The 23,709-nt window shown below is 47.7% G+C and overlaps 1 protein-coding gene across 1 annotated transcript in view; it reads left to right on the top strand.

Moving 5' to 3' along the window:
* The window catches only part of suclg2 (succinate-CoA ligase GDP-forming subunit beta), a 103,039-nt gene that overhangs the window by 40,873 nt on the left and 38,457 nt on the right, over positions 1-23,709 (top strand). The window contains exons 3-7 of the mRNA XM_079483690.1: positions 3,033-3,132; positions 4,243-4,333; positions 6,891-7,043; positions 7,901-7,990; positions 22,650-22,746. Coding sequence (XP_079339816.1) covers positions 3,033-3,132; positions 4,243-4,333; positions 6,891-7,043; positions 7,901-7,990; positions 22,650-22,746 — 531 coding nt within the window. The remainder of the gene's footprint in view (positions 1-3,032; positions 3,133-4,242; positions 4,334-6,890; positions 7,044-7,900; positions 7,991-22,649; positions 22,747-23,709) is intronic.

Below are 23,709 nucleotides of genomic sequence, written 5' to 3'. Positions count from 1 at the left end.
AAGGGTTACATTCACGGCTAAAGCTGTATAACAGCATGTAAAGTCCAGCTGTCAGTGTTTTCCCAGTGAACATTCATGTACAGTTCATCTCTGTTCTCCTCTCTCTGTATCACTCTCACATGCGTCTCTCCTGTAGCGCTCACCTCTGTCTCATGTGCTGCAGTGTAGTTTTCCTGTCTAACACTATCAGATCTCTAATCAGGACAAGAGGTGTCCTGCTAAGGCTTCTCTCTCACCAGCCACTCCTCACTTGTTTTGTTTGGAATTAGTGATCCAACGGCATCCATATCTCTCGTATTGCTAGTTCTGCATTCTTCTCCCTGACCGTCATACACATGATCAATGTTATCAGCTCTGCGTGGCAGTGATATATTATGTATGCACTACAATCAATGGAGCAGTTGCGGAACTGTATGTGTGCGGTGCAGCGGTGATGGCGGGCGGGTCTTAATCAGCACTTAAAGTGTGAAAACTTTTTTTATTCACAATATAGGCCAACAGACTAGTTAAGAGCACAACTGCTGTCAAACATTGACTTCGGTTGGAGCCATTGCATTGCAGTTAACACGTTTGCAAAAATTCCTGATTTGATTCGCTCTCCATATTATTTTCTGTTATGTCTCCAAGGTTCTGTAAAAATGTGAGCGTATATAAAAATGAATTAAGTCCAACAATTTCTTTGGACATTTCTGGGACACCTCATTTTCCTTGTCAAGATGTCAATTGTGTGCTGATGGAGTTTGAGATGAAGCATTTGGGCTTGGTCGAAGTGTAGCATTCGAGAGGATGGAGAGGTCGTGTTGTTCCAGACCTCTTGTTCTCGTTTCTTTATTACACGGCTGGTTGGAGTGCTTGATTCTGATTGGCCTGTCGCAACATTTGCAGGTTCGTTATTCCCAGATAACAACCTCTCAATACTAATAACACACGGTAACCCAGATGCAGCAAATGAAATACATACATGTCTTTTGAAATTAAATATGACATTATATTTTCAAATGATTCAACCAAATTAACAATCCGCCACATTTGAGTGTAGTTTCTTACCTTAAAACCGAAAGTAAACGCGTTTTCCTCTTGGAAGGTTCTTCATTCTGTAAAAATGAGTTAATAAAATAGTCCAGTTTCTTTCTCGTCTCTAGCCGTGTAAATAAGCGGAATATCCCTTACGTACTCAATATTATTCGCCACTTCAGTCAATGAGAGCGATTTTTCAGTTGCTTTCTATTTTCCTTTCATATTATCTCGATCTCTTTCTATGGACCGTTTTCTGAATTGTCTGTAGAAGTGTTCCAGGATGTAATGGTACTGATATCACTAGATCTCGGTTATTTATTGATTTTCTTTTGTGAGATATTTCTTCATTTACAAGCGTGTACGCTAGGTTGCTTAATGAATGAATCGGGCAGTCTTATTTTAATGTCGTTTGAGAAATGAGATATGCCAATTGTTATATTTGAATTGCTCAGTAGTGTTGACATTAATCCTATTTAATTACCGAAAGCAAATCAATGGTTTGATACCTTTCAACTAAACCACTGTTATAAATACAGTTTCAGTACAGCTGCTCAGGGAGTGACAGCGTTGGTGGATGCCATCGATCAATAAGGACACATGAGGTGGCCCACATTTTTCTTCTTTTGGGAAGTTGGGAAATTAATTCTTTGTGTATTAACACTTGCTGTGGTCTACCATATATTATTTTTTTGCTGTAATGCCAGTCTTCAAATGTAAAAATCATGCAACGATCAGCTGTATGTTATTATTCCTCTACCCTTTTCATTACATGATGTCAATGACACATAGACCTTTGTGAAGTAGCTGCTTTCTCCCTGATGTTGAACAGATTTCTCACAATTTATTTGTATTTCCAGATGCCTGCTGGACACGTTTTTTCAACTTGAACTCATTTAAAATTCACACTCATGGCAGTTTTCATGATCATATGAAGTCCTTAATGGCTTTGACGTCATTATACCATGTGCCAGTTCATGTCCTTGTTGTAGGCTGTAAAGCGTTGACACTCTAGTTGGATGTTTGCTGGGGAAAAGTGACACAGATCAATTTTTATTCCATATATACTGCAGCTGAAAAATATTAAGAGAATTTCAAATGTACTGTTCATAGGTATGTGTTTAGGGAAAATTATAACTTTTGTTTCATTCTATGAACTACTAACAATATTTCTTCAAATTTCAAATAAAAATTTGTTTTATTTGCATTTGTTTGCAGAAGATGAAAACTTGAGAAAACAGGGTCTCAAATACTGCAAATAACACCGTTCATGTTAACTTTTAAGCATCACAAAAGTAACTTTTGTAATGAAAGGATAAGAAATGAATGGAATGGATCTTGTCATACTGTCAGTCTTTGACATTGTTTTCGGATTAATTTTTCACAGATTTGATTAAAATGCAACAGACACTGGACTGGAATGGACACAATACATCTAGACAGGCTGAATAAATGAAAATGATTGGACTGGTCTCCTATCCCTTCCCACCGCTGTATATAGATATGTATAATAACCTGTTATCATTTTAAATAAATAAAACATTTTCTGAGATTCTATTAATCAAGGTTACACAAAAGGTACTTTACATGATGTGGGCCTTAATTCAATACCACGATTTATACACAACTATATTGATCAATAACTTTAACATGACACCAATTTCCTCATCCTTGTGCTTTCATTTCAGTGTTCTTTCCTTGAAAGAAATAATGGGAAAATTGCTAACCTCTCTGGAAGATACGTCATAAAACATGCCTTTGGAGATCAGCGTAATACTTGAAATCGAATTACTGCTGAAAACACACACTCCTCTCCGCAAACTCATATTTCTGTTTGCTTGTTTAGCTGTACTGTATGTTACATTTGTATGTTTGCAGTTATATGATTCGAACATGAATCGTTCGCATAAGCACCACTTAAGCTGTGTCTGGAGCATATGCACCAGTCACCTAACAAATCCATTTTCCTCAGTACCTTGAAGTTCTAACCCATTTTCTAATTTGTTTTCCCACTATAGAAGCGAAGGAAATTGTCCTGAAAGCTCAAATTTTAGCTGGAGGAAGAGGCAAAGGAGTGTTCGACAGCGGCCTGAAAGGAGGAGTGCATTTAACCAAAGAGTGAGTGCCTACCCAAACCCAAAAACATACTCTAAAACACATGCCTTTGCTCTCATGACACTCTTTTTTCTCACCATGAAGAATGTCACGCTGCCGTCAACATTTTCAGGTGTCCTCGAAATGTAGAATGATGGATTCCTCTGTTGTTTGCAGTTTCGGTAGCAATGAAGAAATTAGAAGTGTAAAAGAAACTGTAAAATGTTGTGAACAAGAACCCTGGAGAATGAAGGAGACGTATGAAATATAGCAATCTCGAAAAACTTTTGCACAAAGCCACGCGGTTTCCTCAAGTAGGGGCTGATTTATGACTGAATGCCCGAGTCGTGTATCACTGTCATCGTAGTGTACTTGTGCGTTCAGGGTGAAAAGAATCATCCAGAGAAAGCATCACGCTACTATGTTTTATCTAGGAAATGAGCACAGTGCGTTTTTGATACCAGTGTCATTTTAAACAATGAATAGCACTTGTTCACCTTTACACCTTTTTTGTAGACTACAAATGAAATTATTTTACAGATAACAGATTTTAGCCAAATGTAGTCTTGCATTGCTTGTTTACGCTTCTCAGCTTTGTTTGTTTGCTTCTCACCATTGCTTTATTTTGTGTTAGATGAAAACAGATGAAAACATTTCTAAATCCTCATACTTTTTCATTTACTCACCCTCAAGTTGTTCCAAATCTGTATACATTTCTTTGTTCTGCTAAACACACACAAATGTTTGGAAGAATGCTTATAACCAAACAGTTTTTGGCCACAATCGACTTCCATAGTAGAACATTTTTAAATGGTAGACAAACATCCCCCAGAACTGTTAGTTTTCCTACATTCTTCAAAATATCAACAGAGCAAAGAAATATATGAAGCTATTTCGACCTTGGTAGACCAAGAACTGTTTGGTAACAAGAATTCTTCCGAATATCTTTCACTGTGTTCATCAGAATAAAGAAATGTATACAGGTTTGGAACAACTTAAGGGTGAGTAAATGATGACAGAATAAAATTTTTGGGCGAAGTATTCCTTTATTTCCATTATTATTAATGTGAGGTAATATTTCAGTAATAACAACAAAATATTTTAATTAGAATTTTTACATCTCTTTTTTTTTAGCCCTGCTGTTGTTGGAGAACTGGCTAGTAAGATGCTCGGCTACAATCTGACCACCAAACAGACCCCTAAAGAAGGAGTGAAAGTAAAAACGGTAATAAATGATTTTTTATATAACTTGTTTAACTCCAGTGCAATTTTACTGTACTGATGTTGTTTACTGAATACATAATCACTCTTGTTGTACTTGAAAATAAATTGTCCTCTCGTTCTCTCCGCTATGTTGTTTCTTGTTGTGAAAGATATCTGTACAATTCATCCCATTCAAAGATGCTCTTGCTGGCTTTTTTATTTGTAAAAGTTATTTTGCTATTCGCCGAGATGGATATCATGCTTTATTGAGATGAATAAAACTTGTGAGTCACACCTCTTTGTAGGGAATGTTGGTAAACAGTCATTTCCATGTGTCACTAACAAGCCAAAGTATCATTTTTCTGCTTCTCCTTGTGTCAGACGCCCACACAGGCCTGCATACTTTTACTCAGCCCTGTATGTTTATCTTCTCTCTCTCTGGTAATGATGACTTCATCCACTTAGCGTGTTTGTCCTCCACTTCCTCTTTTGGTGTTTAAACGCAGCCTTGAGCTCCATGTTAATGCCCACTTTCGTTGCCTCCCCTCGCACGATTGCCCTGAAACTTTTTGCAAAACGAAACAGTCATGTTTTTGTCTTTCCTGCCCGAGGAAGAACCAGGGGGCGGAGGTGCACGGCTGAAGAGTACGATAGATTTAAAGAGGAGGAGGTGGTGAGGAGGAACAGAGGTGGGATACAACCACCGAAAATAAATAAATGCTTTGGAAATGCCAGCTCGAGCGTGCGGCCTCCCCTCATACATTCATTTCTCTCGCTGCGTTTGAGAGAGCATCACATTTGCTATTCAAGAACCCTTTGGTATCCTTCTCACTTGGATGCATTACTGTATAATGAGGTTTAGAATTCAGAATTCAGTGCAAGTTTATTGAGGGGAAAAGGGAAAAGAACCGTCTAAGACAGTACAGCTCCACGGAAATAGTGATAGGAAGTAATTTATTTACAAGTTACAGCTGGTGACACGATGTGGGCGTGCTCAAGAATGCGACATAATGTACTTGTTTGCACCCGAGCAGCAATATGCAGAAATGATTGTACTGATGAGAGCTGAAGACGCTGGGAGATGTTAATCGTCTACTTTGAGATACTCTAGTTGAATGTCCATGAGAAGAAGAAAGTTTGAAACTCTCTTTCGAACGTTCAGTATGTTTTGTCAGTATCCACATATAGCAATATAAGAAAAAACGTGTCAGAAATTGCTGATATTTTGATTTACTTTGAACAATGCATTGATAATCATTCATCCTGTTTATAATATGATGATTTATTTATTAAATTCAGCCGTGGAAAATATTAAGAGACCTTTCCAAATGTTTGTTTAAACAGCATTTCTAGATGTATTGTGGCCATTTCAGTCCAATGTCTGATGAATGTTTACAAAACCAAACAGCAGGAGTGACATAAAGTCATCCAACAGCAATGTGAGAGACTGACAGCAAGACTGAATAACTGATAAAAAGGTTATCACATCCAAATATTATATTTATAATGCAAGTATAAATATTACTTTTGTATTACTTAAAATTAAATATGAACTTGTTTTCTTTGCCGTATTTTAGTTTTACAAAAATACAGAGCAACCTTTCAGTTATTTTGATCTGTTTCTCCAGTTTCCATTTTCTTCAACAAAAAAAACGCAAACGGAAACTATTTTTATTTTAAATCTTTTGGAGAAGTATTGTTAGTAGTTCACAGAATGAAACAAAAAAAATTTTACCTAAACAAAATTTGATTTTGAAATATTCTCTTAATTTTTTTCAGCAGCTGTGTATATCTCATTCAGTTGGATTTTTAAAAGCTATATTGTTTGGTTGTCCTGTTGTAGAAGTGAATACTACCGTACAATAGTAAATTGACCATCTCCCATAAATTACTTCTTGAATGTGTCTTAAGTCTTCAATATATGTTGTTAGGCTTCATATTGGCGTTTGAAAAGGACTCGTGACTCCATGTTGTAATTATGTTGTCAGTAGAGCAGAATGGAGCTTGTGAGTTGTCACGGTGCTATCAGGACTCCACGTTAGAGGGACTTTTTTTCCACAAAGTATTGTCGGCCTCCTCGTATCATAATAAACTGTGAAGAGAGAGTAGAACAGATGGATTTATGAGGCAGGAAATGGGACGAACAAAAACGGAAAACATTCAAAAGTCTTGCTCTATTGTTGCCTCTGCCACAAGCTTTAAAAGGGCTAAAAATGGACTTGGATGCTTTACGTGCACACATCCAGTTTTTCATCTGTTTATCTTCTTGCTCTTCTTCTGTCTGAAACATTTATAGGAAATGCACATTTGGTTGCTGGCTGAACATGAACCATCATTGCTCACAAAATCATCCTTTATCACTCAGCCACCTTTAGTAGTTGTTATTTCAACCTCCCTGTTTATTCAACAGCATTGAGCTTCATAATGTCTACATTGCATTGTAATAGCAGCAGTAGCCTACAGACTGCAGAACATGTGACCTGTTTTAGGATATCCTGCCTTTTAATGATTCACCAATTTGAAAAATGCACAATGATGGATCTCTATCTCACCTGAGTGGTTGTGCTTGTGGTGAGCAGGTGATGGTTGCAGAAGCTCTGGATATCTCCAGGGAAACGTACTTTGCCATCCTGATGGACCGTTCCTGTAATGGACCCGTGATGGTGGGAAGCCCACAAGGGGGAGTTGACATCGAGGAAGTGGCTGCCAGCACGCCAGAGCTCATCTTCAAGGTGAACATTGTTTTTTGTTTCTCATTGAAGTAATTTGTGTAAACAGGGGCAAAAAAATTTAAATCACCAACCATGATCTCGGCATGTACATAGGCTTAACACTGCTACTGGAAATGAGCCGCATCGAGAAGAACGCAGAAGTTGTGAAAGTGGTCCATTATGGGACATAAGATATGTAGTACTAAAAAGAAATGGAGGAGAAAGCATTAGTTACATTTTTTTAATTCTGTTTATAACATACAGTATAAAAGACTTAAGTAGAGATGCACAGATATATCAGTATCTGTCGATAAAAGCAATTTTTCACACTATGGGCTGACAGAAAAAAGTCGATGATTGGGGCTGATATATCCTGTCAATCAAAAGAGGACAGGATCATACAATAAATTTGTGCTGTGTTTATAGAAAATGTAAAGAAACATCACAAGTTTGATGTTCAATATTAATAGTCATGATATGAATTAATAACATTCAGAAAGTTAAGAAATATAAGTTTAATCTTCAGAAGTTGTATTGCTAGATATTATTCGGAATAATTGGCTATCAGTATCGGTGGATTAATTTAGTATCGGCTCATGATGAATCGATTTTATTTGTATAAGGTGATATATCCCCCAATAACAAACGTCTTCCAGTTTATAATACAATGATATTTAAGACATTTCAATTGCTGTGTCTCATTCTTAACTGTGTAATATTGAGTAGTTTGCATCGTCTATGTGTATGAATGATCTCTTAGAAATGATCTTCTAATATTAAGATCGCCCTTACTTGATTATAATATGAACATCATCTTAGTTTCATACTAGCTGATGGTCACTATGCCCTCTCCTCTCCTTTGCCATCACTTACTACAGGAAGTCATCGATATATTTGAAGGAGTTCGAGAGGACCAGGCACTACGTATGGCAGCTAATTTGGGATTCAAGGGACCATTGGAGAGACAGGTAATGGGGTTACAGAAATGTTCTCAAAGACATCCTGCCAGAAGCACAGCACCTCTCACCTCATGTTCCTTGGATTTTTTCTCTTTGGGGAATTAGATGAGTGAGAAAGATATGAGTCTGTGTGGTCATTATGCATTACTGCTATGAATCTGAACCTGAGAAGACACCACAAGTCATCAGAAATTCATACCGTCACACAGTGGCGTGCCATCAGGGCCCTCAGAGATAACCTAAATGGTGTAAAAAAAAAGTATTTATGGAGAAAAACATTTGAAACTTTTTAAAGTCGTCGGTTTTCCCTATCGGTCTGTTTTACTTCAAGTCCGTTCTCGCAATTCAATTTGTGCGTTCCACCAAATAAAAGTAAATGGTTTTGGATTCTATTATGGCAGAATATTAATTTTGGGGGCGAGCTGAAGTTTTCTTTTAACCCACCCGCAGTCTAGGCGCGATGAAGGCAAACAAACTGCATTTGTAATCTGAAATATGAATATAGTAATATACTATCTTTTGATGCGATCACCTCTTGATTCACATTGCTGCCAATCCCACAATTCTTTGCGTTTCCCAGCTGTTCGGCTTTTGAGTATTGAAATCGAATTGAAAACTTCTCATCTGCTCTCACAGTGCTGGGATACACATACCATGAAGTATGCTACATCAGCATCATGCAGTACAATGAATTTGTGATGTTTGAAAACATTTAATATGCGGAAAACCGTTCATCATTGTAATCAAATCACATAAAGGTATAGAAACGTTCAGCATCGTGCATCTGTGTTCCTCTGAATAAGCATTGATTTAAGACAACTTATGGAAATGACTGCTAAATGTCTGGCTTGTCAGTTTAGCTTTATCCTTTTCTACCCATGAATCTATTCCAGTCAACGCTAATTAGAACGGTTTGCAATGCAGTATACCGTTAAGCTCTCCTCACCACTTTGAAGTGTAGCGAGAAGACAAAGAGCCGGCACGCGCCACTGCGTGCTGCGCTACAAAGTTTTCTGTCAGCATGCACTCATTATCAAAAGACCTTCCATAGACTACGGCAAGCGGGAGATTTCATTTCAACTCGTAAACACTTTGAAAGTAGAATTTGTTGTTTCAGAAAGCACAGGAAATTGTGTGATTTCGAGCAATAAGTGAGCGGTTTTCTTTTCTGTCTGAACCTCTCCATAAACCCCAGAATGCTTCAAGTGATCCGGTTTGTTTATGATAAACTGCTGAATTCACAAATATTCTACATGTAATGTAATGTAATGGTCTTTGTATCTTTAAATGATCAGAACATGCAGCAGGGAGATGATGATGATGTATGTATAATTTCCTTTAAATTGTGCAAATTGAAAAAAGGCCAATGGAAACATGACAATTTCGCAAAAAATACTCCCATATATCACCAAAAAGTTTTTATGCTTGCATATGGTGTTTTTTCAGACAACTGATAAAGGAATATTTCGCGAAACCGCGATGAAAACCCTTTTTGTCGCATACATTTACATACGCATTGACGAATGTCTCATGGTCATTTTTATAAGATGGTGCGGTGTGTTTAAGCAAAACATTTGAAAAGATAGGTAGTAATATATATGACTGCCCAAATGCGGAAAAATAAACAAGTGAAGTATCGAGATTTAGTAGGAAGAGTTTGTTAATATAGAGAATATCAGGAAATATCACACATTTCTCTTCACACTTCAACACAGTAAATACACTTCTGACGTTGGTTTGCAACTTATCACAAGAAAAACTTTGCATAACATAGATTAATTTGCTGTCATTTTGCAAAATGTATTATCAGTTTGAAAATATATATATTCGTTTTTTTATTCTTAATTGTTGTTCTCACTCTTGTCACTTTGGATAAAAAAATCTAAATGGCTAAATTTGCCAAACACAAAGGAAGATATTTGGAAGAATGGTTGTAACCAAACAGATCTCATCCTCCATAGAGTTCCATAGTATTTATTTTCAATGATGGCAGACTGTTTGTTTGGGTGAACTAGCCCTTCAAAGGTTCACCTTCAAAATGAAAATCCTGTCACTCACCCTGATGTCATTACAAACCTGTGTGATTTTTTTTTCTGCAAAACAGAAAAGACATTTTGAAAAACATTTGGTTAAACCAAAAACGTACTCGGTTACTTACGTAACCTCGGTTCCCTGAGATACGGGAACGAGTACTGCGTAGCAGGACGCTATGGGGAAAACTCCTTTTTCTCCGATGACTGAAGCAATTCAAAAGCGCAGTGAAAACTGCACGGTGATTGGTTGGAAAAAAGCAGAGCTTTAAACCAATCGTAGCGGAGCTGCCGGACCAATGGCGATGGCACCCGCCAAAATGGGCGGGGCTTATGGCTATATAAGCAGACACATCGCCGTAGGGTCTTCAGGTTACTTCGACTGAAGCGACGACACAGCAGCTCGTAGCACGGCAAGGAACGCAGTACTCGTTCCCGTATCTCAGGGAACCGAGGTTACGTAAGTAACCGAGTACGTTCCCTATCGATACTTCACTCGTACTGCGTAGCAGGACGCTATGGGGAACCAGTATAATCACGCCGTGCTACGGGTGGAACGAAAAACGTAAATAGTCTCAGAGGCTGGCTCGGAGACGGAGAAAGCAGGGAAACCCTGGAAACGGTAGAGGCCAAGCTAGAAGGTGGCCTAGACCGGTTATCGTCCCAAATTAGTTAAGTGCTGGCGTGGCCATAGCCATGGCTCAGCGACCTAACTCAAGCAGAAAGGACCCGGGCCTGAAGGGCCGGTACGTCCAGATTGTAAAATCTTGTAAAAGTGGAAGGCGAAGCCCAGCAGGCCGCCGCACAGATATCTCTTATAGAGACACCGCTATACCATGCCCAGGAGGAGGCAACGCCTCTCGTGGAATGAGCTCTAACTCCAGTGGGGCATTGAAGGCCCAAGGAAGAGTAAGCTAGTGATATAGCCTCAACTATCCACTTCGATAGTCTATGTTTCGAGACCGAGGACCCTTTGGTGCGGTCGCCGAAGCACACAAAGAGCTGTTCCGACCGTCTAAATAGGGCGGAGCGCTCGATGTATATTCTTAACGCTCTGACTGGGCAGAGCAGACTGAGCTCTGGATCCCGCTCTGAGGAGGGGAGCGCAGAGAGCGAAATAACCTGTGCTCTGAACGGAGTCGAGAGCACCTTAGGTACATAGCCATGTCTTGGTTTGAGAACGACTCTGGCGTCGTTAGGCCCAAATTCCAGACAGGATGAGCTCACAGAGAGAGCCTGTAAGTCACTCACACGCTTCACCGATGCTAAAGCGAGAAGCAGAGCGGTCTTGAGCGTTAGCGGACGGAGGTCTGCAGATAGCAGCGGCTCAAAGGGAGGACCCCTTAGAGCCCTCAGGACCGTGGGCAGATCCCAAGAGGGAACTGTAAGAGGGCGAGGGGGGTGTAGCCGCCTAGAGCCCTTCAGGAAACGAACGATAAGATCGTTCTTGCCCACTCCTTGTCCTCCGATGTGGGTATGTGAGGCTGAAATAGCCGCCACATAGACTTTGAGTGTGGAAGGGGCACGGCCGTTATCCAACAACTCTTGTAAGAATGACAGTATCAGTGATATGTCACAGGACACTGGGTCAGCGCCGCGTGTTGTACACCAGGAGGCGAAGACAGACCATTTGAGGGCGTAGAGGCGTCTAGTAGACGGAGCTCTAGCTTGTGATATGGTGTTCAGTACGCTCTCTGGGAGGTCCGTAGGCTCCCGTCGACAGGCCAAAGGTGCAGAGCCCACAGCTCTGGCTGGGGGTGCCATATCGTGTTCCCTGCCTGAGAGAGGAGGTCCCGCCTCAGGGGAATGGGCCACGGGGCTGCTATTAGCAGCTGGGAGAGATCTGCGACCCAAGGCTGGTTCGTCCACAGAGGGGCTACCAGAAGCACTCGGTGAGCTTGATCCCTGATTCTCCTGATCGTTTGCTGCAAGAGCGCGATCGGGGGAAAAGCATAGAGGAGCCGGTTGGGCCAAGCGTGGGCCAAGGCGTCCCTGCCCTTCGAGAAGTACGTCGGGCAATGAGTATTGTCTTCTGAGGCGAAAAGGTCGACTTCTGCCTTGCCGAAGATTTGCCAGATTTGCTGAACCGACATGGGGTGGAGCGTCCATTCGTCTGAAGGAACATTGCTCCGAGATAGCATATCTGCTCCCCGGTTCAGCTTGCCTGGAAGATGAGTTGCCCTCAGTGAGCACAGATTGGACTGGGCCCATTCCAAGAGGTGAGAAACTAGGGAAAAAAGGCGTCTTGAGGAGAGGCCTCCCTGGTGATTTATGTAAGATACCACCGTCATGCTGTCTGATCGGACTAGGACGTGACGATCTTTTAGCACCGGTAGGAAGTAGCGGAGAGCCAACCATACTGCCTGCATTTCCAGGTAGTTGATATGGAGGCTTCTTTCCTGGTTCGACCAGAGGCCGAAGGCCGGTTCGCCATCGCACAGAGCCCCCCAACCCGTGTTGGAGGCGTCCGTCGTGACTACTTTCCGGCTGGACGTGGAGCCCAGGGGCACACCCTGCTCTAGCCAAAGGGGATCTATCCACGGGGCTAGGGCGATCACGCAAGTTTGGTCCACCCGAACACGTAGACGTCCAAGACGCCAAGCGTGTGGAGGAACTCTGGGCTTCAGCCAGTACTGTAGGGGGCGCATCCGGAGGATGCCCAGACTCAGTACCTGAGATGCAGAGGCCATAAGACCTAGCATTTTCTGAAAAACCCTGAGGGGGCGTGACACCCCGGGTGTGAATGAGGCCGCAAGCCGTCGAATGACCAGAGCTCGTTCTGGCGAAATTCTGGCGGTCATGCGTTTCGAGTCGAAGACTGTTCCCAGGAACAAAATGTTTTGGCTGGGTGACAGCGCGCTCTTGGCCAGATTGATCCTGAGTCCCAGGCACTCCAGGTGGCTGAGGAGGAGGGATCTGTGAGACCTTAGCTCGTCCTCCGACTGGGCTAGAACAAGCCAGTCGTCGAGGTAATTCAGAATGCGGATTCCCTTCTGTCTGAGAGGGGAGAGAGCCGCATCCATGCACTTCGTGAAAGTGCGGGGAGCTAGAGAGAGTCCGAATGGAAGGACCGTGTATTGATAAGCAATTCCCTCGTAGGCGAATCTCAAGAATCGTCTGTGACGAGGGGCTATCTGAATGTGGAAGTAAGCATCTTCCAGGTCCAGAGAGAAGAACCAGTCCTCTGGGCGAATTTGCGAGAGGATCTGCTTCATCGTGAGCATTCTGAAGCGCCGTTTCATAAGGGCGTGATTCAGATGTCTGAGATCGAGGATGGGGCGGAAGCCGCCGTCCTTCTTTGGTACGAGAAAGTACCGGCTGTAGAAGCCTGACTCGATTTGGTCTGGGGGAACCATTTCTATGGCTCTTTTTCCCAGTAAATTCCTCAACTCCGCGCGCAGAACGTGAGAATTTGAGTCCTGCACTCGGGTGGGGACGACCCCGCGAAAGCGCGGGGGTCGACGAGCAAACTGGAGTGAATATCCTTGGGATATTATTTCCAGAACCCAGTCTGATACCCCGGGGATGGCTCTCCAGGCCTTGGCCCGGGTGGCAAGGGTTTGGGTGTAGAGAGGAGATACGCCGCCTTTTGGGGGCTTGACTCCCAGGAACAATGGAAGAGGAAGTTTGCTCTTTTTTTGACAAAGTTTGTGTTTTATTAAACATTTTGCAGAATGTGGTGTGGGCGTTAGAAAAGGCCCCGCACTTACAACATTGCATTTTAACAAAACATTTTTGCCGGCACCCGGAACTGAACGGGGTGACCTGGCAGACATGAGAGCAGTTTTTGAAGGAGGGCCGGCTGGAGCGGGCCCTGTAGCCTTCCTCTTCCTCGCATGGAGCTCAGGATGGGGCCTGAGGCGCAGGGTCCAGCGTGATCTTTGGCCGGGGACCTTGTCGCTGAGGATGCGGGAAGCGCCGTCCAGATCGGGAGCGCTGACGGTTGTCAGCTCCCGAAGCCTTCTGAGCAGCAGGGGTTCTTACCGGCTGTTGCGTCGAGGCTGGCTTAGGATGGCTCGCCACCGGCCGAGATCCGGGTCTTTTAGGCAGAAAATGTCTCATGGCTTGCGAAGACTTCTGCGCTGCCGTGAAGCGTTCTGCGAAACCCTCCACCGCCGGTCCGAAGAGGCCGGTCGTGGAAATAGGAGCATCCAGGAAGGGGACCTTATCCGCATCCTTGATCTCCGTGAGCGTCAGCCATAGATGACGCTCAAGCACCACCAAGCTGGCCATGGATCTGCCTATCGCCTGGGCCGTGGCCTTGGTGGCGCGTAGAGCAAGATCCGTCGCGCTCCGTAGCTCTCTGAAGAGCGCAGGGTCAGGGTCGGACTCATCCATGCCTTGGAGGAGCTTGGCCTGATAGACCTGGAGCACAGCCATGGAGTGAAGCGCTGAAGCCGCCTGGCCTGAGGACGAGTATGCGCGTCCAGCGAGGGCCGAGGTGGTCCTGCACGGCTTGGAAGGATGAGACGCTTTAGCCCTCCATCCGATGGCGGCGGGCGGACACAGATGTGCGGCCACAGACTCATCGAGGGGGGGTAGCTTCTCGTATCCTTTTTCCTCTGCGCCGTCCACGGAGGTGAGCGCAGAGGAGGAAGAAGGTCGAAGACGGGCCGAGTAGGGGGCGCGCCATGACTTCGTGAGTTCGCCGTGAACTTCTGGAAAGAACGGTGAGTTACGTTGACGAGGAGCCTGACGGCGCCCCGGCAAAAACCACTCGTCCAAGCGGCTGCGAGAGGGTTCCTCTGGGGGAGACCACTCCAAACCCAGCTCGTTGACAGCCTTCTTGAGGACCCGGAAGAGCTCGGAGTCCGCACTGGGGGCGTGTCCGCCGGGTTCTGGAGACGGCGAGGGGGCGGGGTCATCCAGCGAGCCCGCTAACTCCTCCCCGTCTGAAGCCGCTAACGACATGGCGTCGTCATCCTCCGGTTCGTTTCCACCGAACGAGATCATGTCACAGGCGGCCGCCAGTGGACGCTGATCTGTTCGGGTGAAACAAACCGGGGAAACATCTCTCTGCGGGGAAAACGAGGCACGGCGTGCCGGCATGAGCTCGCGTTTCCCCGAGCGCTTAGCTCCTCTACCCCGTTGCTTCTGTCGCACAGAGTCCTGTGCGAGCAGCGGCGGCGGGGATCGAGGGGCGGAGTCACTCTCTGAAAAGAAAGCTATCCGCGAGCGCAGAGAGGAGAGACTCATACTCTCGCAGTGAGAGCATTCCGTCTCTTTTAGCGCGTTCTCTGCGTGGGAGAGACCCAGACATGAAACGCACTCGTCGTGACCGTCGACAGCGTGCAGGAAAACCCCACACGAGCGACAGGGACGACGCGGCATTGTAGCGCAGTGAAAACTGCACGTAAATGCCGCAGGAAATTTGCTCTAAACGCTCTCTGAAAAGAAAGCGTGAAAATTGCTCTTTAGATTCGCCGGATAGCGGCAGGGAAAAGACCGGCTGGATCGCTAAGCCGCTCACACGCGAAGACGCCAACAGAAGCCGCCGGAGCGAAGCCGCTGATGAATCCGCTGGAGCGAAGGCGCTGAGCCGAAGGTCGAATCCGCTGCAGGTGCTCTCTCGACGGCGACGCAGTCAGTCTCGGGAAGCGAAGACGAGTCGTCGCTGAAGGAGAAGAGATCTGAAGACCCTACGGCGATGTGTCTGCTTATATAGCCATAAGCCCCGCCCATTTTGGCGGGTGCCATCGCCATTGGTCCGGCAGCTCCGCTACGATTGGTTTAAAGCTCTGCTTTTTTCCAACCAATCACCGTGCAGTTTTCACTGCGCTTTTGAATTGCTTCAGTCATCGGAGAAAAAGGAGTTCCCTTTCTGTCGGTCTCTCGACGTTGTGTCGAAGCCGACAGATGGGGTTCGCCCTTGAGAACCAATCGTCTCTGACTATTTTGAAAAGGCCAATGAAATTGGCGAATGAAATTTGCATGCCGGGGTCCGCCCCCGGATATCCGGGTATAAAAGGGGAGCCGGCGTGCTCATTCATTCACCTTTTGTTCTTCGGAGCCTTCGCATCTGATGACATTCTTCGAATTGCCGATTTCTACGACGCGGTGCAGCGGAGATTCCCCTGGGCGTCCTGGCAGTTCCTGAGGTATTTTTCTAAAAGAGCAATTTCCTCAGCGTGGCATTGCCCGCTGATCTCTTGGGTGCAGTACACTCATCGAGGACGGGGACGGACACGGTGGTTGCCGCAAGTGTTCGGGGGTCCGATCACTGTGGCAGCCTCGTGGATTCGTCCTGCCCGCACGGCGCGCGGATGGCTATTCAGACGTTGCGTCACTGCGCGCGGATGGCTAGTCAGACGTTGCGTCACTGCGGGCGGACGGCTATTCAGACGTTGCGTCACGTTGGCTACGTTCTGTCAAGAGCAAGCCACCACCTCGTTTGCTTCCCGTTCTGTGACCGCAGCGGCTACGGCCCTGCCGTCAGCGGCGGCGAGCAGCGAGGGTGATGTGGGGATTATCGTGAGCGTTAATCCGTCAGCCGGTCGGCTCGCGGACCGCTCGCGCCCCGTCTCGCTTGTTTAGCAGGTCCCCAAGGATGGTCCTAAGCCATCTTATTCCTCAGCCACGCGCTCGGACACGAGCCGTGGAGATGAGGTGTCTCTTGCAACATCGGAGCGCGACCTGCTGGCATCAGACTCTGGCGATTCCCTGAAGCTCCCTCCCTCGGGAGGTCGAGCACAGGTGAGAGCAGACGTCAAGATGTCAGCCATGCTCGCTCGGACCGCCGTGAGCGTCGGGTTGCGGTGCAGCCCTGGTGCTCGCGGCTGGGTACTCGCACATTGGGCCCGGCTCAAGTGCCAAGTTTTACCGAGCTGCATAAGGAGTTCAGTAAGACCTGGAGCGTCCCTTTCGGCGCGCTTCCGTCTAGCTGACTCTATCGCCCTCTCTTCCCTCGGGGCGGGGAGGCAGCTAGGGACTATGTCAATGCACCCTGGGTGGAGCATGCAGTCGCGGGTATCCGCAGACGGCGGCCACCTGGGGGGCTTGACCTAGACTCACCGTCCAGGGCATGTAAGGTCTCAACATCTCTGGTGTTGAGGCTGGCAGTGCCGTGGACCAAGCTGCCTCCACTCTTACGCATGGCCTTCCTGCAGGCCAGGGCGCTAAAGAGAGCCCCACGGGGTAAGACCGACCCAAGTAGTGCCGCCGCCGACTGGCCCTCCGGGGACCGCGGTGGCAGCGCAGGCTGGGTCGGACGATGTCCACATCAGTGGCCCGGAAAGATGCCTCGGACCCAATCTTGCGCAGGGGGGCGATGTCGAGAAAGGCCACTTTCCCGACTCCCCTCTCGCAAGGTCGGCTGATTGGTGGCGCTGTCAAGGACTGCTCCAGCAGCCTTTTGACAGTGTAGAAACAGACCGGCCTGCTGTGACCCGGCCGCCTTTCGGCCGTCGAGGTCTCGCACGTGGTCTGCCCCCAGCAGCCCTGGCCTTCTCCAGCGTCGACTCCGGTTCTGGTGCCCCCGCAGGTGGCCCCCCGGAGGAGGACGTCAAGAGAAGGACCACCTAGAGAGATTGAACCATCGGGCCCGACCCAGCCTGGGTTGCTGGATGGTCGGACTGGGGCGGTCCCTGCCGCGTCCCAAACACCTTCTGGGCCCCTTCGGGGGCCTAGTGCCCGCCTTCTCACAAGGAGAGGTCTCTCTCTGGGTCCCACTTGCAGCCGCTCTCACCCTCTGAAAGATGGTGTTCGGCAACTCGACGTTGCGTCGTGGCGGCACGCAATGACGAGTATAAAGCAGCCCTCAGCACTCTCGCTTCGACGGTGCGTCGAGCTGCGCCATCGCCTGGCAGGTGATTTAGCGGAGCCGTTCCCCCCGGGGAGAACAGCACTGCTAGTCATTGAACCAACCCCCGCGGGTTGATGAAGTAGATCGCAGCCCCCCCTGTGAGGTCTCTGGGTGCTTGGTTAGCATTTCAAACCATCACGGTGGCTGGGAGTGTGGTCCGTCTCGGCATTCGATCCAGCTCGCCAGACCTCCGCCGGACTTCAGGCATCCTCTTACCTCAGCAGAGGCAGGGATGTTCCTGTGCTCCAGGCCGGGGCTGCCACCCCTCTGGCGAAGGCGATCGAACCGTCCCCTCGGCCGAGATGTCCAGTGGCTTCGACAGCCGCACTTCATCATCCCCAAAACCAGGGGTCGCTGCATACCTTGAGCAGCACCTTGCAAGGGTGCCGTTCGGGAGGCGCAGAAGCGCGTCCTGGTGTCTGTCAGACGCCAGGAGTGGTTCATGACAACTGACCGCATACTCTCATGTACAGTTCCCTCGGCACTGTCGAGGGGCTGGCATGTCAGTAAATGGGTCAGCCGGGAAAAAGAGAGCAGCTCTCCCTGGCGCGGAGCTCCCCCTTTTCCTGGTAGAGAACTCAACACTGTCTCCATGACGGCGTGCTCGCTCACGAGCACGCACAGTCAGTGCTGAGCTGCTTGAACTTTCAGGCAGCAGCCAGCGGTCCCCTGAAATCAGTTTCAGAGGCTCCTGGGCATGGTGTCCTCGGGGGTGGCCTGTCCCCCTCGGGTTGACGCACATGGGACCGCGACAGCACTGACTACAGAGATGAGTTCCCTGGAGAGCGTGGCGCACCGGCAGTAGGCGTATCGTCATTACACCTGCTGCCGTCGCATCCTAACCCCGAGCAGGTCTTGAGGCCGGTCGTGGAACGACAGACGCCTCCCTACGGGGTGCGGGTGCGGTGTGCAATGGGCGCGCAGTGTCGGGTCGCTGGACGGGCCCCCGCCTGCGTTGGCAGATCACTGCCTTCAAGTTGCTAGCTGTCCTGCTTGCACGGATGAGGCTCCGGCCTCTCGTGCAGAGCCAGCATACTGGCCCGGACAGCACGACCGGCGTAGCGTACTAAACCTCAGGGTGGCACTCGCTCGCTGCAGTCATCGCAACTCGCCCAAAACGCCTCCTCCCGTGGAGACAGCAGGTGGCAAAGCCCCTGCAGGTCACATGCCCACCGGGTGTCCTGAACCAGACAGCCAAGCGCTCTCTCGTCAGTTGACACCCCGTGGGAAGTGATGACTCCACCCCTGCGGGCTGGCCTGGGTGTGGTTTGGGCGGGCACAGGGGGACCTGTCGCCTCCCTGAACACCACCCAGTACCGCTGGGCATTCCTTGGACGAGGACCCCCTCGACACGGAGGCCCTAGCGCGCAGCCTCCAGTGGAGACAGCAGGTGGCAAAGCCCCTGCAGGTCACATGACCACCGGATATCCTGAACCAGACAGCCAAGCGCTCTCTCGTCAGTTGACGCCTCGTGGGAAGTGACGACTCCACCCCTGGTGGAGACAGCAGGTGGCAAGGCCCCTGCAGGTCACACGCCACCGGGTGTCCTGAACCAGACAGCCAAGCGCTCTCTCGTCAGTTGACACCTCGTGCGAAGTGACGACTCCACCACTGCGGCCGGCTTGGGTGTGGTTTGGGCGGGCACAGGTGGACCTGTTGCCTCCCTGAACACCCCCCAGTGCCGCTGGGCACTCCCTGGTCGAGGCTCCCCCCTCGACACGGAGGCCCTAGCGCGCAGTTGGCCGCGGGACAAGCGGAACTACGCTTCCCCCCAGTGAGCTTCATTGCGCAGGTCCTGTGCAAGGTCTGGGAAGGGAGTATCAAGTGCTGCTAGTTGCGCCTTACGGGCCCAACTACACTTGGTCCTCGGAGCTAATACTCCTGACGACAACTCCCCCTGGCCAAATCCCCTGGCGAAGGGCCTACTCGCAGGGGATGGACACGTTGTGGCGTTCGAGCCGGACCTCTGGGTCTGGCTCCTGGATGGGACGAGGAGTTCCTGGATGACCTACCCCCCTCAGTGGTGGAGACTGTCACTCAGGCAAGGGCCATGCCCACAAGGCTGGATGCCTTTAAGTGGCGCCCCTTCTCGTCCTGGTGCTCTTCTCGAGGAGAAGACCCGCGGAATTGCTCGCTCAGGAACGTGCTGTCCTATTGCAGGAGAGGCTGGGGAGTAATCTCCCCTTCCACATTGGAACGTGGGTACCCGCTGTCGCGGTTATCACGTACCAGTTGCTGGTGAGCCTCTGGGGCGGCATGACCTGATTATTAGGTTCCTCTAGGGCGCGAGGGGCTAAGGCCTCGTCCGCGCCCTGTACCCTCTTGGGACCTTAAGGTGGACCTTTGGGTCCCCTTTTTTCGGGCCCTGCCGAGAGCCCCTTCCTCGTTCTGCGAGGGGGGTTGGCTCTCCTGCTGGGGCTCGAGTCCATCCAGAGGGTGAGGCACCTGCAAGCATTCCGTGTCCACCGATTGCCAAATTTCAGGCCCGGTGACTCTCACGTGATCCTGAGACCCCGGCCGACTTACGTGCCCAAAGTTCCGCCGCCCCCCTTTGGGACTAGGTGGTGAACTTGCAGGCGCTCCCACACCGGGAGAAAGACCCAACCTGTACGTGGGGTGTCCAGTAAGCGCATTGCGCCTCTACTCGAACCACACTGAGGGCTTCAAGGCCCTGAGCAGCTCTTGTCTGTTATGGAGGTCAGCAACGGGAGTGCTGTATCCGAGGAGAGTTGTAGCGCTGGGTCGCACACGCCGTCACTACGGCGTGCCGATCCTAGCCCGTGCCCATTTGAGTGACGGTACACTCCGCTCGGGGTGTGACCTCCTCGTGGGCATCGGCTTAGTGCGCCTCTCTGGCAGACATCTGTAGAGTTGCGGGTTGGGCTACGCTATACCTCGCAGAGGCTTACAACCTCCGTGGGGAGTCGGCAGCTCGAGTCTTGCCAGCAGGTGAGACCAGCAGTCGTGGGGCGTACGCCTGCGCATAGCGCCATTCCCCTTCTGAGGTGGACCAGTGCGCTATGGGCTGCCTCCCTTCTTTCCCCAAGGGTGAAGAATAGGCAGTCCGTCCATCCATCAATAGCACTCAGGGCGGCGGGCTCGGCGGAGCAGCCCTGCCGCCTATGGCCGGGTATCAAGCTGAGTTATTACATATAGCTCTAACCGGACCTAGTGCCCCACACGTAGTAACCCCCCACTAGGGTGGTTCCGTCTGAGATGTCGTCATGAGATGGTTCCCCGCGTGGCAACCCATGACCTCCCCAGGTGGACATCCACCTTGCGGCATTCCGCACATACCTCCCATGAGTTCTCCCCTATTTGGTGAGACCATGTTGGTGTCTCCACTGTATTCCCCCCTAGGGTGGGAAGTGGTCTCCGTAGCGCACGTCCTCATTGAAGGAACAGCGCTTACCCAGTAGCCCTACGACTGGATGGCCCTCGCCAATGGGGCCGTCTGAGTTGGCAGAGGGCAGGGGCTACTCATCTTTGCCAAAAGCTCTGGGAGCCCCTGCCTGCCCACTGGAAGGTTACAAATTTGGCGATAGCGCTCACGTGTGGCTCGCCCAGGCCGGTCAACGTCGCTTCGCTAGAGATTGTGACGCGGCTAGTGCCGTGGCGTTTTCCATAGGAACCCCATCTGTCGGCTTCGACACAACGTCGAGAGACCGACAGAAAGGGAACGTCCCGGTTACGTATGTAACCTCTGTTCCCTGATGGAGGGAACAAGACGTTGTGTCCTTCTTGCCACGACAATAGCCGTCCGCTGCAGCAGTCACGAGATGCTCTCAGGCTCCTCAGCACAAAAGGTGAATGAATGAGCACGCCGGCTCCCCTTTTATACCCGGATATCCGGGGGCGGACCCCGGCATGCAAATTTCATTCGCCAATTTCATTGGCCTTTTCAAAATAGTCAGAGACGATTGGTTCTCAAGGGCGAACCCCATCTGTCGGCTTCGACACAACGTCTTGTTCCCTCCATCAGGGAACAGAGGTTACATACGTAACCGGGACGTTTTCCCCATAGCGTCCTGCTACGCAGTACGAGTGAAGTATCGATAGGGAACCATTTGTCCCCTTTTACTTTTATTGTATGGACCCAAAACCAGTGCAAGTCAATGGGGACCAACCGTTTTCTGTTAACAACATTTTTGAAAATATCTTCTTTTGTGTTCTGCAGAAGAAAGTCATACAGGTTTGAAAATGACAAGGGGCCGTGTATATAATGACATAATCTTTATTTTGAAGATGAACTATTCCTTTAATGTCTTTTTAAGTCTAGAAAACCATTATACACAAAATATAACTTAATTTGTAGAAGTCTAGTTGAATTTTCACACAAGAATAATAATAATATAGTTACAAAAGTATGAAACACTGTATGAAAGCATGACAAAATATTCTTACATATGAGTATTACACAAGAAGTAACATCCCATAACAACCATGGTTTTGCCAATAGTAATCAATGCACAAAAAAAAACATGGTTACTACAGTTTTACCACAAAAAACATGGTTCATTTTCTAAATCCAAAAGGTCTTAAAATGTTTCTCATACAGCTAGCTAAGTATTCTGTACATCGTTTAATACAAAATAGTCAATTTATTTAATTATTTAATCATAATTTCACTCATAGGCATATTTAGAATGTCAGGAGAACATTATATCCAGCCGAGCAGATGTTTGGTTGGCCTCACTACTGGGCTGTGTGTTTGACCCAAAGTGTAAATGTGTGTGTGTGTATTGAAGGTACTTTGAATGGCTTATGTAACCTCCGAGCTCGGTGGCTTATGTGCATTGTAAGTCATTAATTAGTGCTCTCTGTGGCTCTGTCACAGGCTGCAGATCAGATTAAACGACTCTATGATCTGTTCCTCAAAGTCGACGCCACTCAAGTCGAAGTCAATCCGCTCGGAGAAACACCTGAGGGACAAGGTAAGACGCCTGTGTGTGTGTGTGTGAATGCAAGATGCTTGCTGGTAGGTTGCAGAGCTTCTATAAAGGTCCCTATAGAAGCTTTGAAGGATAAGTGTCATTTTGTAGTAATGGTTGGCTAAATAAAACTCTACGGCTGTGTTGAGTGCTGCCAAAACTTTACAAGGCTATGAAGGAATGTCACACTGGCACAAATATGTTCTTAATATGACCAAATACTGTTTCCGAGTATATTTCCACTATTTATTTTATAGGTACCTGTTAGGAAATGATGTAGGATGTTGTAACGTTTATTGGAATGATATTACATACAGTAGGTCCGTAGAGGGTAAGGCCTTCTGTATAAGTTGTCAAATTAAATAAGGGGAGAGAAATCATCTCCGCTTTAAGCCATAATGGCAAAATGATTTAGTCCTCTGACAAAAGTGCTGCTTCCTTTTGCTCTCTCTTCTTGTCCTTCTTTCTTGTTATGTGTTATTTATATTGTGTATCAATTACAACTTTTTAACGCATAACGCAGTTGTGTTTATTTTGGATCATAATAAATGAACACAAGTAATTGGATAAATGCGTATTTAGTTTTAAAAATGCACTTCCTGTTTCTCAGTTAAGTTTGTTTTATCTGTGAAAACCGCAATAAAGCTATTCTGAAAATATATCTGTCTGACAGCCGCATTAATCGAGACATAAATCTTGACAGCAAGATCACAACAGAATGGCTTCGGCTGTCTTTAAATGCATTCTTTCTTCCGGGGTTTTTTCTCCTTGTCAAAAGGTGACAAAAAAAGAATTGGTGTCTCTTATACTGATTGTGCTTTCAAACATATCAAGATGCTCAATGTTTTCTTGTTACCGGAGAAATAGGTGAGACGGTGTATGTCAGCTTGTAGGTGTTAAAAGTATGATATTTACTGTACATTTACGATTTATGCATTTGGAAAATGTTTTAATCCAAAGCATCTA

Source organism: Barbatula barbatula (assembly GCF_947034865.1).
Source record: "Barbatula barbatula genome assembly, chromosome: 20".
NCBI classification, from domain to species: domain Eukaryota; kingdom Metazoa; phylum Chordata; class Actinopteri; order Cypriniformes; family Nemacheilidae; genus Barbatula; species Barbatula barbatula.
The sequence above is the reverse complement of the archived record's forward strand: the minus strand, read 5'-3'. Positions and strand labels throughout refer to the sequence as shown.